This window comes from Erinaceus europaeus, chromosome 3, assembly GCF_950295315.1.
Source record: "Erinaceus europaeus chromosome 3, mEriEur2.1, whole genome shotgun sequence".
NCBI classification, from domain to species: Eukaryota; Metazoa; Chordata; class Mammalia; order Eulipotyphla; family Erinaceidae; genus Erinaceus; species Erinaceus europaeus.
Window position 1 is genome coordinate 185159548 of NC_080164.1, and position 16157 is coordinate 185175704.

The 16157-nt window shown below is 58.7% G+C and overlaps 1 protein-coding gene across 1 annotated transcript; it reads left to right on the plus strand.

The window, feature by feature from the left end:
- Nucleotides 1-875: 875 nt before the first annotated feature.
- On the plus strand, nt 876-3993 carry LOC132537607 (uncharacterized; the record flags this gene model as incomplete). The annotated part of the gene is made up of 2 exons (XM_060188481.1): nt 876-991; nt 3180-3993. Coding segments are annotated over 2 exons (930 nt in total), but the record flags the coding sequence as incomplete, so codon positions are not given.
- Nucleotides 3994-16157: the final 12164 nt, after the last annotated feature.

Sequence of the window (16157 nt, forward strand, 5' to 3'; positions counted from 1 at the left end):
ACCCACCACAGCCTCACCCTCCACAGCCTCACCCACCACAGCCTCACCCTCCACAGCCTCACACTCCACAGCCTCACCCACCACAGCCTCACCCACCACAGCCTCACCCACCACAGCCTCACCCTCCACAGCCTCACCCACCACAGCCTCACACTCCACAGCCTCACCCACCACATCCTCTCCCACTACAGCCTCACCCTCCACAGCCTCACCCACCACATCCTCTCCCACTACAGCCTCACACTCCACAGCCTCACCCACCACAGCCTCACCCACCACAGCCTCACCCTCCACAGCCTCACCCACCACAGCCTCACCCTCCACAGCCTCACCCACCACATCCTCTCCCACTACAGCCTCACCCTCCACAGCCTCACCCACCACAGCCTCACCCACCACAGCCTCACCCTCCACAGCCTCACCCTCCACAGCCTCACCCTCCACAGCCTCACCCTCCACAGCCTCACCCACCACAGCCTCACCCACCACAGCCTCACCCACCACAGCCTCACCCTCCACAGCCTCACCCACCACAGCCTCACACTCCACAGCCTCACCCACCACATCCTCTCCCACTACAGCCTCACCCTCCACAGCCTCACCCACCACATCCTCTCCCACTACAGCCTCACACTCCACAGCCTCACCCACCACAGCCTCACCCTCCACAGCCTCACCCACCACAGCCTCACCCACCACAGCCTCACCCTCCACAGCCTCACCCACCACATCCTCTCCCACTACAGCCTCACCCTCCACAGCCTCACCCACCACAGCCTCACCCACCACAGCCTCACCCTCCACAGCCTCACCCTCCACAGCCTCACCCTCCACAGCCTCACCCTCCACAGCCTCACCCTCCACAGCCTCACCCACCACAGCCTCACCCTCCACAGCCTCACCCTCCACAGCCTCACCCTCCACAGCCTCACCCTCCACAGCCTCACCCTCCACAGCCTCACCCTCCACAGCCTCACCCACCACATCCTCACCCACACACAGCCTCACCCTCCACAGCCTGCAGTGAATGGGTGAGTGACTGAGGTAGAGTGAGTGAGTGAATGAGTGAATGAATGAATGAGTGAGTGGCTGTGGCAGGTGGGTGGGCATAGTGGGCTGCCCACTCTGGGTGACTGTCTCCCTGACTTGCTCCCTTGCCTGGGCTGAGCCAGAACTGGGTCCTGGTCAGGTTCCCAGTGGGGCTGGTGAGGGCAGTGGGCCCCATGGATAGGGCCCTGCCCCTGGGGTGACAGGGACCAGGCTGCCACCTTCCTGCATCCAGGGCTCAGAGGGAATCTGGGTCTTGTAAGTAGGTGGTGCCCACAGAGGCACCCGGGGCATCCAGAGGGACGCAGCAGCACCCCTCCACATGCACGTCTGGGGCACCTGAGAGCACAGACTGGAGACAGGGGACAGGGACCAGGGACCTGGGGACAGGGGTGGGGACAGAGGTCTGGAGCCAGGGATCAGGGGACAGAGGTCTGGGGACAGAGGTCAGGGGACAGGGGTCAGAGGACAAGGGTCAGGGGTCAGGGAACAGGGTCCATGGTCAGGGGGCTGGGGCAGTGGCCCCCATACCCCACCCCCAGCACCCATGGGGGCTCTGTGGGCAACGGCGCTGACACCCTTCAGGGGTGACGGGCCACTAGCACATTAATCTTCCCCAAATTAAAATCTGCAGCGCGGCGGTTAAGATTGAGGCCACCACGGTTCAGCGCGGTGTGACCGCCAATTTTGATAAAAGTGTTTTAAGAGCGGGAGACGGAGATGAATTGCCCTGCTCCACCAGGAGGGGCCTCGCTGGAGCGCTGCCCTGACAGCAGGGTCTGGGGACCCAGCTCCCCACCGCCCCTGCCAGCACCCCTCTGTGGGGAAATGGACCTGGCCTGGAGAGCCCCTCTGGATGGGGGCAGATGGGCAGAGGCTGGCGGCTGTGCCATGGGCTGTCCACACCCACCCAGAAGGCTCCCCCCAGCCGCCTCTTCCCGGTCAAGTCCCTGGGGAGTGGCCCCCAGTGTCCTGCCCGCCCAGGGCCCCTCTGTCCCCTCCTCAGAACCACCCGCCAGGCCTGTGCCCCACAAGCCTGCCAGCCGCGATGTAGGGGCAGGGGCACAGGGGTGAGGGGTCACAGGGCAGGGGTGAGTGTGAGGGTGAGAGGTGTGGGTGTCCATGTCTGGCCTGGGGTGCAGGGTCACCTGGAGCCTGGGCACAGGCCACCCCGCAGTCTAGGAAGTTCTCCAGGGGGCTTCCTGGAAGAGGGGGTTTCTTCACCTCCCCCTCCCCTCCCCTCCCTGCCCACACCAGCCATCCCTGTCCCTGTCCCATCCCCGTCTGGCCGGCCACAGCGTGAAATTGCTGTGGGAACTGATTGCACGGCGGCTGCGTCCGTCTGACTGACCCCTCAGGGAGCAGTGGGCGGCTTATCTCAGGGACAGGGCTCCAGCCTGCGGCCGCCAATCTCAGAACATCCAATTACCTCCTGCCGCCGCGGCCGCCGGGCAATCTTGGCCGCTTAGACACGGTGTCCGGCTGTGGCCGGGTCCCCGGCGAGGCCTGTGGTCAGGGCGGGTGGGAGTAGCCAACTCCGAGGGGTCACCCATGTGGCTGCTACAGGCTGTGCCCAGGGTGGGGGCACACAGTTCTCAAGGACACTGGCTGGTCCAAGGTAACAGCAGGCCAGGATACTGGGCCTCCATGGGCACCCCTGACCTGCCCGGTGCCCCCACAGCCAGCTGAAGGCCACCCCTCCTCACCCCTGCAAAGCACTGCCTGCCTGAGGCTTCAGGTCACTGTGTCTCTCCAGGTCACCAGTGCCAGGTGCCCCATGATTTTCGGGAGCAAGGGTGGGAGTAGCGGCAGGATAGCCAGGGACAGATGGGGGCTGTTCCTGGCCCAGGCAGTCTTCCCCTAAAGAGCTTGCTCAATGCGAGGGGTGGACACGTGCCACCAGTGTCACCACCACCACCAATCATCACCACCATCATCATCATCACTACATCACCACCACCATTATCACCATTATCATCACTACCATAACCACCACCACTATAACCACCACCCTAACCCCCACCATCATCATCACTATAATCACCAGCATCACCACCACCATCACTATCACCACCATTATCATCACCACCACCATCACCACCACCACCACCATCACCATCACCATCACCACCACCACCATCACCATCACCATCACCACCATCACCACCATCACCACCACCATCCTCACCATCACTATCAACACCACCAACAACATCACCACCACCACCATTACCGTCACCACCACAACCACCATCACCACCACCACCACCATCACCATCACCACCACCACCACCACCACCACCATCACCATCACCACCACCATCACCATCACCACCATCATCACCATCACCACCACCACTACCATCACCACCACCACCACCATCACCATCATCACCACCATCACCATCACCACCATCACCATCACCACCACCACCACCACCATCACCACCATCACCATCACCACCATCACCATCACCATCACCACCACCACCACCATCATCATCACCACCATCACCATCACCACCACCACCATCACCATCGCCATCACCACCACCACCACCATCATCACCACCACCACCACCACCACCACCATCGCCATCACCACCACCACCATCACCACCACCACCACCATCACCATCACCACCACCACCACCATCACCATCACCACCACCACCATCACCATCACCACCGCCATCGCCATCACCACCAGCATCGTCATCACCACCACCACCACCATCACCATCACCACCACCACCACCACCATCACCACCACCACCACCACCATCACCACCACCACCACCACCATCATCACCACCATCACCACCATCACCATCACCATCATCACCACCATCACCACCAGCATCATCACCACCATCACCACCACCACCATCATCACAGTGTGACTGTCACTGGTCTGCAACTGTGCCTTCTGTCCTGTTACTGTGACCATAGCCAGCACTGTCACCAGCTCTTGGGCACCGTCCCCAAGCCCAGCTGGGCACAGCCTCCCCCACCGGGGCCTCCTGGCCTTCCCTGTCCCCTTGCTGGAGGCCTGGTCCCATGTCAATGGCCTTGGGGGCTGGACTCCGCTCTGCTCCGGAATGTGCGGCAAATAGCCTGGGTTTAATTGAATTAATATCGATGGAGGAATCACTCCTGTTGCTCCAGCCGCGGCAGGAGGGGGCAAGAGGGCCGGCTGATGCTTTACCATCGGCTCCGCAGGGGGCGGGCTGGCAGTTGGCCTCATTGTGATGGTAATAACAGGGCTGATGGGATCTCTCCCGCACAGCAAAGTCCTTTGTCCCTGTGGGGCCATTGTGGTAATTAAAATCAATAGGGTCCCCAACACCCAGAGGCGGTGCTCTCTCTACAGGCTGGGGGGGGGAGCACAGGGCCCAGGGCCCCCCAGGACTCTAATCCTGCTGGCACAGCTCCCACACCTCCAGTGTCCCTCAGATCCGGGGCGCCAGATCCTCACTGCCTCCCTTCTGCTGCTGGACCCCATCTGGGCAGTATCCTCACAGCCACACCAGGGCTGGCAGGCAGTCACACACACGCAGACTTGTGCGCACAGAGGGGCTGGAGGGCCAGCTCAGGAGGGTGTTGGCTCCAGAGGAGCCCCCTCATGCAGGTGAGGCCTCAGCACTGAGCAGACACAGCACCCGAGTGTGGGGACAAGTGTGTACACCACACAAGCGCAGGCCAGGCAGCCATGTCCACTCAGGACATGGTGCACACAAGCACAGCTTGTCCACTCACATGCACACTCACACCTGGGTCCACTCACACTCACACCTGGGTCCACACACACTCACACCTGGGTCCACACACACTCACAACTGGGTCCACTCATACTCACACCTGGGTGCACACACACTCACACCTGGGTCCACACACACTAACACTTAGGTCCACTCACACTCACACCTGGGTCCACACACACACCTGGATCCACACACTCACACCTGTGTCCCTCATATGCACACTCACACCTGAGTCCACACACTCACATCTGTGTCCACTCATATGCACACTCACACCTGTGTCCACTCATATGCACACTCACACCTGGGTCCACACGCTCACACCTGTGTCCCCTCATATGCATACTCACACTTGGGTCCACTCACTGACACCTGTGTCCCCTCATATGCACACTCACACCTGGGTCCACACGCTCACACCTGGGTCCCTTCATATGCACACTCACACCTGGGTCCACACGCTCACACCTGGGTCCACTCATATGCATACTCACACTTGGGTCCACTCACTCACACCTGTGTCCCCTCATATGCACACTCACACCTGGGTCCACACACTCACACCTGTGTCCCTCATATGCACACTCACACCTGGGTCCACACACTCACATCTGTGTCCACTCATATGCACACTCACACTTGGGTCCACACACTCACACCTGGGTCCCCTCATATGCACACTCACACCTGGGTCCACACACTCACACCTGGGTCCACTCATATGCACACTCACACCTGGGTCCACACACTCACACCTGGGTCCACTCATATGCACACTCACACCTGGGTCCACACACTCACACCTGGGTCCACTCATATGCACACTCACACCTGGGTCCACACACTCACACCTGTGTCCACTCATATGCACACTCACACCAGGGTCCACACACTCACACCTGTGTCCCCTCATATGCACACTCACACCAGGGTCCACACACTCACACCTGGGTCCCCTCATATGCACACTCACACCTGGGTCCACACACTCACACCTGGGTCCCCTCATATGCACACTCACACCTGGGTCCACACACTCACACCTGGGTCCCCTCATATGCACACTCACACCTGGGTCCACACACTCACACCTGTGTCCCCTCATATGCACACTCACACCTGGATCCACACACTCACACCTGTGTCCCCTCATATGCACACTCACACCTGGGTCCACACACTCACACCTGTGTCCCCTCATATGCACACTCACACCAGGGTCCACACACTCACACCTGTGTCCCCTCATATGCACACTCACACCAGGGTCCACACACTCACACCTGTGTCCCCTCATATGCACACTCACACCAGGGTCCACACACTCACACCTGTGTCCCCTCAAATGCACACTCACACCTGGGTCCACACACTCACACCTGTGTCCCCTCATATGCACACTCACACCTGGGTCCACACACTCACACCTGTGTCCCCTCATATGCACACTCACACCTGGGTCCACACACTCACACCTGCGTCCCCTCATATGCACACTAACAACTGGGTCCACACACTCACACCTGGGTCCACACACTCACACTTGGGTCCACTCACATGCACATGCAGTGTCCATGCCCTGTGCAGCCTCCTCTCTCCACTCCTCCTCTGAGGGCCCCCTGAGGGGTCTGATGGGCTAAGTGGGACCTCAGACCACCCCCATTATGTGGCATGATGTGGGGACAGCTGGGCCAGGTGGAGCTGAGGTGGGGGGGACAAGCCACAGGTTTTGGGGGTCAGGCACCATTTAGGCAGGAGATGGGGCTAGGGCCACCTGATGTGGGCAGCTGGGGAGCAGGCCACCACAGGGGACATGGCCACCACAGGGGGACATGGCCAGCACATGGGGACATGGCCACCACAGAGGGACATGGCCAACACAGGGACACAGCCACCACAGGGGGACACGGCCACCACAGGGGGACACGGCCATCACAGGGGGACATGGATACCACAGGGGGACACGGCCACCATATGGGACATGGCCACCACGGGGGACACGGCCACCATAGGGGGACATGGCCACCACACGGGGACATGGCCATCACAGGGGGACACGGCCATCACAGGGGAACACGGCCATCACAGGGGGACATGGCCACCACACGGGGACATGGCCATCACAGGGGGACACGGCCATCACAGGGGAACATGGCCATCACAGGGGGACATGGCCACCACACGGGGACACGGCCACCACAGGGGGACACAGCCACCTCAAGGGGGACACAGCCACCACAGGGGGACACAGCCACCATATGGGACATGGCCACCACAGGGGACACGGCCAGCACAGGGGGACATGGCTACCACAGGGGGACATGGCTACCACAGGGGGACACGGCCACCACAGGGGGACACAGCCACCATAGGGGTCACGGCCACCATAGGGGGACACAGCCACCATAGGGGTCACAGCCACCATAGTGGGACACGGCCATCACAGGGGGACACGGGCACCACAGGGGGACACGGCCACCACAGGGGTCACGGCCACCATAGGGGTCACGGCCACCACGGGGGACACAGCCACCACAGGGGGACACGGCCACCACAGGGGTCACGGCCACCATAGGGGTCACGGCCACCACGGGGGACACGGCCACCACAGGGGGACACAGCCACCATAGGGGTCACGGCCACCACGGGGGACACGGCTACCACAGGGGGACACGGCCACCACAGGGGGACACGTCCACCATAGGTGGCACGGCCACCACAGGGGGACACAGCCACCATAGGGGGACATGGCCACCACAGGGGGCACGGCTACCACAGGGAACACAGCCACCACAAGGAACACGGCCACCAAGGGACATGAGCTACTGCTGCGTGGCCCAGCAGGACACCAGAGGACCAGGTGTCACCTCGACACTCCAGGACCCAGAGGGCCAGGTAGGCAGAGCCACCGGCAGCTTTTCCCAGAATGTTCGGGGACCAAGCCGTCCCCACACCCCAGGCCCCAAGCTTCTTTCCCTCAGCCCTGGTGGGGGGGAGGCGGTGACTGGCCCAGGGGCCGGTGCTGGGGTGTGGGGACCATCGCTGCCCAGCCCCTCGGTCAGCAGCCGGGAGAGCAGAGGGGCTCCGGCACGGCCCAGTGGCCATGCTCCTCCAGCGCACCCCCACTCCCCTTCTCACCTAACCTCTACCCCGGTCTGTTCCTCCAGGCCGCCCCCGGAACCCCTCCCCCCGCACCCCTGCGGTCCCCAGCCCTTCCCCCGCCCCCCCCCCGCCCCCCCATCTGAGCCAGCGGGCGCCTGTCTCTCCAGGCGGCCCATGGCCCCCCACCCCCACCTTCTTGCCCAGCCGGTATGCGTCTCTCCAAATTGATTCTTGATACCCACACTGACCTGGAAGGGAGCCGCTCGGAAAGTGGAAAACAATATTATCGCCACAAATATGAATCACTGGCCGCCAGGTTAAATCTAGTGTGCGATGAGTGATGTGACCCTGAGCCCTGTAACTCTCAGACCCGCAGCGAGGCCGGGCGCTGACAAGCACTTAACAGGCAGAACGGAGACATCAGCGGCTCTGAGAGCTCAGGGCGGCCGGCAGGGGCTGGGAGGGGGCTCTGGAGGGCTGTGGGGGACAGGGGACAGGCCAGCAGGGGCGCTGGAGCTAGGGGTGGCTCTGGAGTGGTGCGGGTGATGGGTGTCTGAGGGGCAGGGGTGTGGGAGACTGGGGGACAGGGTGCGGGTGATGGGGGTAGGGGTGTGAGAGACTGGGGACAGGGGTGTGGGAGACTGGGGGTAGGGGTGTTGGTGACTGGGGGGCAGGGGTGTGGGAGACTGGGGGATGGGGTGTCAGTGATGGGGGTAGGGGTGTGGTAGACTAGGGGACAGGGGTGCTGGTAACAGGGTGTAGGGGTGTGGGTGAGGGGGTGTGGGAGACTGGGGCACAGGGGTACGGGTGACTGGGGGCTGGGGTGCGGATGACTGGGGGCAGGGGTGCGGGTGACTGGCAGATAGGGGTGTGGGTGACTGGGGGCAGGGGTGCGGGTGACTGGCAGATAGGGGTGTGGGTGACTGGGGGCAGGGGTGCAGGAGACTGGGGGCAGGGGTGCGGGTGACTGGGGGCTGGGGTGCAGGATACTGGTGGCAGGGGTGCAGGAGACTGGGAGCAATGGTGGGTGACTGGGGGCAGGGGTGCGGGTGACTGGGGGCAGGGGTGTGGGTGACTGGGGGCAGGGGTGCGGGAGACTGGGGGCAGGGGTGCGGGAGACTGGGGGCAGGGGTGCGGGAGACTGGGGGCAGGGGTGCGGGTGACTGGGGGCAGGGGTGCGGGTGACTGGGGGCAGGGGTGCGGGTGACTGGGGGCAGGGGTGCGGGAGACTGGGGGCAGGGGTGCGGGAGACTGGGGGCAGGGGTGCGGGAGACTGGGGGCAGGGGTGCGGGTGACTGGGGGCAGGGGTGCGGGAGACTGGGGGCAGGGGTGCGGGAGACTGGGGGCAGGGGTGCGGGAGACTGGGGGCAGGGGTGCGGGAGACTGGGGGCAGGGGTGCGGGTGACTGGGGGCAGGGGTGCGGGAGACTGGGGGCAGGGGTGCGGGAGACTGGGGGCAGGGGTGCGGGTGACTGGGGGCAGGGGTGCGGGAGACTGGGGGCAGGGGTGCGGGTGACTGGGGGCAGGGGTGCGGGTGACTGGGGGCAGGGGTGCGGGTGACTGGGGGCAGGGGTGCGGGAGACTGGGGGCAGGGGTGCGGGAGACTGGGGGCAGGGGTGCGGGTGACTGGGGTCAGGGGTGCGGGAGACTGGGGGCAGGGGTGCGGGAGACTGGGGGCAGGCTTGCGGGAGACTGGGGGCAGGGGTGCGGGAGACTGGGGGCAGGGGTGCGGGTGACTGGGGGCAGGGGTGCGGGTGACTGGGGGTAGGGGTGTGGCCATCTGAGGGCAGCAGTGTGGTGTCAGACTTGGGCCCGCACCCATAGGAGCTCACCTCCTGCTTGCCTGAGGCCCTGGGTTCACGAGGGGGAAGACTGGCCGTGCGGGTGAAGCTATGCACAGGGTCTGTCTGTCCGTCTATCCTAGAAATTATGAACTAAGCACAACAAGGGCCCCCAGTCCTCACCTGCTGGGGGAAGCGTCACAAGTGGTGAAGCAGGGCTGCAGGCCTCCCTCCCTCCCTCCCTCCCTCCCTCTCTCTCTCCCCCTCCCCCTTCTCTCTCCATCCTGTCCAATAAAATGGAAAAAATGACCACCAGGAGCAGCGGATTTGTAGTGCTGGCACAGAGCCTCAGTGAGAGCCCTGGTGGGGAAAAAAAACAAAAGAAGAAGAAAGAGAGGGAGAGAGAGAGAGAGAAATTACATGAACAAATTGGCTCAGAGAGACCACAGGTTTGAGGACCTTTATTTATTCTGAGGCACAGTTCAAAGGACCAAATGAATAAGTGCGCATATGAGTGAGTGAGTGAGTGAGCGAGCGAGCGAGCGAGTGAGTGAATAAATGAGTAAGTGGATGAGTGGGTAAATGAGTGAGTGAGTGAATGAATGAGTGAGTGAATGAGTGGGTGAATGAGTGAGTGAATGAGTGAATTAATGAGTGAATGAATGAGTGAGTGAGTGGTGAGTGAGTCCCAGAATGAGTGAGTGAGTGAATGAGTGAGTGAGTGAATGAGTGAGTGACTGAGTGAATGAATGAGTGAGTGAGTCCCAGAATGAGTGAGTGATGAGTGAGTGACTGAATGAATGAGTGAATGAGTGAGTGAATGAATGAGTGAGTGAGTGAGTGAGTGAATGAGTGAGTGAGTGAGTGAGTGAATGAGTGAGTGAGTGAGTGAATGAATGAGTGAGTGAGAGAATGAGTGAGTGAGTGAATGAGTGAGTGAGTGAGTGAGTGAATGAGTGGGTGAGTGAGTGAGTGAATGAGTGAGTGAGTGAGTGAATGAGTGGGTGAGTGAGTGAGTGAATGAGTGAGTGAGTGAGTGAATGAGTGAGTGAGTGAATGAATGAGTGAGTGAGTGAATGAGTGAATTAATGAGTGAGTGATGAGTGAGTCCCAGAATGAGTGAGTGATGAGTGACTTCCAGAATGAGTGAGTGAGTGAATGAGTGAGTGAGTGAATGAATGAGTGAATGAGTGAGTGGGTGAATGAGTGAATGAGTGAGTGAATGAGTGAGTGAATGAGTGAGTGAGTGGGTGAATGAGTGAGTGAATGAGTGAGTGAGTGAGTGACTGAGTGAATTAATGAGTGAGTGATGAGTGAGTCCCAGAATGAGTGAGTGAGTGATGAGTGACTCCCAGAATGAGTGAGTGAGTGAATGAGTGAGTGAATGAGTGAGTGAGTGAGTGAGTGATGAGTCCCAGAATGAGTGAGTGAGTGAATGAGTGAGTGAATGAGTGAGTTATGAGTGAGTGAGTGAATGTGTGTGGGTGAATGAGTGAATGAGTGAGTGAGTGAGTGAGTGAGTGAGTGAATGAGTGAGTGAGTGAGTAAGTGAATGAGTGAATGAGTGAGTGAATAAGTGAATGAGTGAGTGAGTGATGAATGAGTCCCAGAATGAGTGAGTGATGAGTGAGTCCCAGAGTGAGTGAACGAGTGAATGAGTGAGTGAATGAGTGAGTGGGTGAGTGAATAAGAGAGTGGGTGAATGAGTGAATGAGTGAGTGAGTGAATGAGTGAGTGGCTGAATGAGTGAGTGAATGAGTGAGTGAGTGAATGAGTGACTGAGTAAATTAATGAGTGAGTGAATGAATGAGTGATGAGTGAGTCCCAGAATGAGTGAGTGAGTTAATGAGTGAGTGAGTGAATGAGTGAGTGAGTGAATGAGTGAGTGGGTAAATGAGTGAGTGAATAAGTAAATGAGTGAGTAAGTGATGAGTGATGAGTGAGTCCCAGAATGAGTGAGTCCCAGAGTGAGTGAATGAGTGAATGAGTGAGTGAGTGAGTGAGTGAGTGGGTGAATGAGTGAGTGAATGAGTAAGTGAATGAGTGAATGAGTGAGTGGGTGAGTGGGTGAATGAGTGAGTGACTAAGTGAATGAGTGAATGAATGAGTGAATAAGTGAATGAGTGAGTGAGTGATGAGTGAGTCCCAGAGTGAGTGAATGAGTGAGTGAGTGAGTGAGTGATGAGTGAGTGAGTCCCAGAATGAGTGAGTGAATGAGTGAGTGGGTGAATGAGTGAATGAGTGAGTGAATGAGTAAGTGAATGAGTGAATGAGTGTTGTATGCAAATGAGTGAGTGGGTGAGTGGGTGAATGAGTGAGTGATGAGTGATGAGTGAGTCCCAGAGTGAGTGAATGAGTGAATGAGTGAGTGAGTGAGTGATGAGTGAGTGAGTCCCAGAATGAGTGAGTGAATGAGTGAGTGAGTGATGAGTGAGTCCCAGAGTGAGTGAATGAGTGAGTGATGAGTGATGAGTGAGTCCCAGAGTAAGTGAGTGATGAGTGAGTGAGTGAATGAGTGAGTCCCAGAATGAGTGAGTGAATGAGTGAGTGAGTGATGAGTGAGTGATGAGTGAGTCCCAGAGTGAGTGAGTGAATGAGTGAGTGCGAGTGAGTGATGAGTCCCAGAGTGAGTGAATGAGTGAGTGAGTCCCAGAATGAGTGAGTGAGTGAATGAGTGAGTGATGAGTGAGTCCCAGAGTGAGTGAATGAGTGAGTGAGTCCCAGAATGAGTGAGTGAGTGAGTGAATGAGTGAGTGAGTGAGTGATGAGTGAGTCCCAGAGTGAGTGAATGAGTGAGTGAGTGAGTGATGAGTGAGTCCCAGAGTGAATGAATGAGTGAGTGAGTCCCAGAATGAGTGAGTGAGTGAGTGATGAGTGAGTGAGTGATGAGTGCTGAGTGAGTCCCAGAGTGAGTGAATGAGTGAGTGAGTGAGTGAGTGATGAGTGAGTCCCAGAGTGAATGAATGAGTGAGTGAGTCCCAGAATGAGTGAGTGAGTGAGTGAGTGATGAGTGAGTGAGTGATGAGTGCTGAGTGAGTCCCAGAGTGAGTGAATGAGTGAGTGATGAGTGCTGAGTGAGTCCCAGAGTGAATGAATGAGTGAGTGAGTCCTAGAATGAGTGAGTGAGCGAGTGATGAGTGAGTGAGTGATGAGTGCTGAGTGAGTCCCAGAGTGAGTGAATGAGTGAGTGAGTGAGTGATGAGTGAGTCCCAGAGTGAATGAATGAGTGAGTGAGTCCCAGAATGAGTGAGTGAGCGAGTGATGAGTGAGTGATGAGTGCTGAGTGAGTCCCAGAGTGAGTGAATGAGTGAGTGATGAGTGCTGAGTGAGTCCCAGAGTGAGTGAATGAGTGAGTGAGTCCCAGAATGAGTGAGTGAGTGAGTGATGAGTGAGTGAGTGATGAGTGCTGAGTGAGTCCCAGAGTGAGTGAATGAGTGAGTGAGTGAGTGATGAGTGAGTCCCAGAGTGAATGAATGAGTGAGTGAGTCCCAGAATGAGTGAGTGAGTGAGTGATGAGTGAGTGAGTGATGAGTGCTGAGTGAGTCCCAGAGTGAGTGAATGAGTGAGTGATGAGTGCTGAGTGAGTCCCAGAGTGAATGAATGAGTGAGTGAGTCCTAGAATGAGTGAGTGAGCGAGTGATGAGTGAGTGAGTGATGAGTGCTGAGTGAGTCCCAGAGTGAGTGAATGAGTGAGTGAGTGAGTGATGAGTGAGTCCCAGAGTGAATGAATGAGTGAGTGAATGAGTGATGAGTGAGTGAGTGATGAGTGTTGAGTGAGTCCCAGAGTGAGTGAGTGAGTGAGTGATGAGTGAGTCCCAGAGTGAATGAATGAGTGAGTGAGTCCCAGAATGAGTGAGTGAGCGAGTGATGAGTGAGCGAGTGATGAGTGCTGAGTGAGTCCCAGAGTGAGTGAGTGAGTGAATGAGTGAGGAGGGAGGGAGTACTTGAGGCCCAGCAGTCCAGCTGAGGGAGCCCCCTGCAGCCCCCCACCCATTGCAGGGGTGCAGTGAGCCTGTGCTTGCTCTGGGGGGAGATGGTGCGAGACGGTCTCAGCTGGGCTGGTGGGGAGCAGTGCTCAGGGCCCTGGGAGCAGCTCCCCTGCACCCCCACTGGGCCCTCCTCTGAGCCCCATCTCTAGGACACCCAGCCCCTGCCCCTCGCACAGCCAGGGGACTCCAGTCAGACCCTGAGAGACAGGAAGAGAAGAGAGACAGGGAGAGAGGAGAGACAGGGAGAGAGGAGAGACAGGGAGAGAGGAGAGACAGGGAGAGAAGAGAGACAGGGAGAGAGGAGAGACAGGGAGAGAGGAGAGACAGGGAAAGAGGAGAGACAGGGAGAGAAGAGAGACAGGGAGAGAGGAGAGACAGGCAGAGAGGAGAGACAGGGAGAGAGGAGAGACAGGCAGAGAGGAGAGACAGGGAGAGAGGAGAGACAGGCAGAGAGGAGAGACAGGGAGAGAGGAGAGACAGGGAAAGAGGAGAGACAGGCAGAGAAGAGAGACAGGCAGAGAGGAGAGACAGGCAGAGAGGAGAGACAGGGAGAGAGGAGAGACAGGGAGAGAGGAGAGACAGGCAGAGAGGAGAGACAGGGAGAGAGGAGAGACAGGGAGAGAGGAGAGACAGGGAGAGAGGAGAGACAGGGAGAGAGGAGAGACAGGGAAAGAGGAGAGACAGGCAGAGAAGAGAGACAGGCAGAGAGGAGAGACAGGCAGAGAGGAGAGACAGGGAGAGAGGAGAGACAGGGAGAGAGGAGAGACAGGGAAAGAGGAGAGACAGGGAGAGAAGAGAGACAGGCAGAGAGGAGAGACAGGCAGAGAGGAGAGACAGGCAGAGAGGAGAGACAGGGAGAGAGGAGAGACAGGGAGAGAGGAGAGACAGGCAGAGAGGAGAGACAGGCAGAGAGGAGAGACAGGGAGAGAGGAGAGACAGGGAGAGAGGAGAGACAGGGAGAGAGGAGAGACAGGCAGAGAAGAGAGACAGGCAGAGAGGAGAGACAGGGAGAGAGGAGAGACAGGGAGAGAGGAGAGACAGGGAGAGAGGAGAGACAGGGAGAGAGGAGAGACAGGCAGAGAGGAGAGACAGGCAGAGAGGAGAGACAGGCAGAGAGGAGAGACAGGGAGAGAGGAGAGACAGGCAGAGAGGAGAGACAGGGAGAGAGGAGAGACAGGGAAAGAGGAGAGACAGGCAGAGAAGAGAGACAGGCAGAGAGGAGAGACAGGGAGAGAGGAGAGACAGGGAGAGAGGAGAGACAGGGAGAGAGGAGAGACAGGCAGAGAGGAGAGACAGGCAGAGAGGAGAGACAGGCAGAGAGGAGAGACAGGCAGAGAGGAGAGACAGGGAGAGAGGAGAGACAGGGAGAGAGGAGAGACAGGGAGAGAGGAGAGACAGGGAGAGAGGAGAGACAGGGAAAGAGGAGAGACAGGCAGAGAAGAGAGACAGGCAGAGAGGAGAGACAGGGAGAGAGGAGAGACAGGGAGAGAGGAGAGACAGGGAGAGAGGAGAGACAGGCAGAGAGGAGAGACAGGCAGAGAGGAGAGACAGGCAGAGAGGAGAGACAGGGAGAGAGGAGAGACAGGCAGAGAGGAGAGACAGGCAGAGAGGAGAGACAGGCAGAGAGGAGAGACAGGGAGAGAGGAGAGACAGAAGGGAGAGACAAGCAGAGAGGAGAGATAGATAGAGAGGATAGACAGGCAGAGGGGAGAGACAGGGAGAGAGGAGAGACAGGCAGAGGGGAGAGACAGGGAGAGAGGAGAGACAGGGAGAGAGGAGAGACAGGGAGAGAAGAGAGACAGGCAGAGAAGAGAGACAGGGAAAGAGGAGAGACAGGCAGAGAAGAGAGACAGGCAGAGAGGAGAGACAGGGAGAGAGGAGAGAGGCAGAGAGGAGAGACAGGCAGAGAGGAGGGACAGGGAGAGAAGAGAGACAGGTAGAGAAGAGAGACAGGCAGAGGGGAGAGACAGGGAGAGAGGAGAGACAGGGAGAGAGGAGAGACAGGTAGAGAAGAGAGACAGGCAGAGAAGAGAGACAGGGAGAGAGGAGAGACAGAAGGGAGAGACAAGCAGAGAGGAGAGATAGATAGAGAGGATAGACAGGCAGAGGGGAGAGACAGGGAGAGAGGAGAGACAGGGAGAGAGGAGAGACAGGGAGAGAGGAGAGACAGGGAGAGAGGAGAGACAGGGAGAGAAGAGAGACAGGCAGAGAGGAGAGACAGGGAGAGAGGAGAGACAGAAGGGAGAGACAAGCAGAGAGGAGAGACAGGTAGAGAGGAGAGACAGGGAGAGAGGAGAGACAGGGAGAGAGGAGGGACAGGGAGAGAGGAGAGACAGGGAGAGAGGAGAGACAGGGAGAGAGGAGGGACAGGGAGAGAGGAGAGACAGGGAGAGAAGAGAGACAGGAAGAGAGGAGAGACAGGGAGAGAAGAGAGACAGGGAGAGAAGAGAGACAGGCAGAGAGGAGAGACAGGGA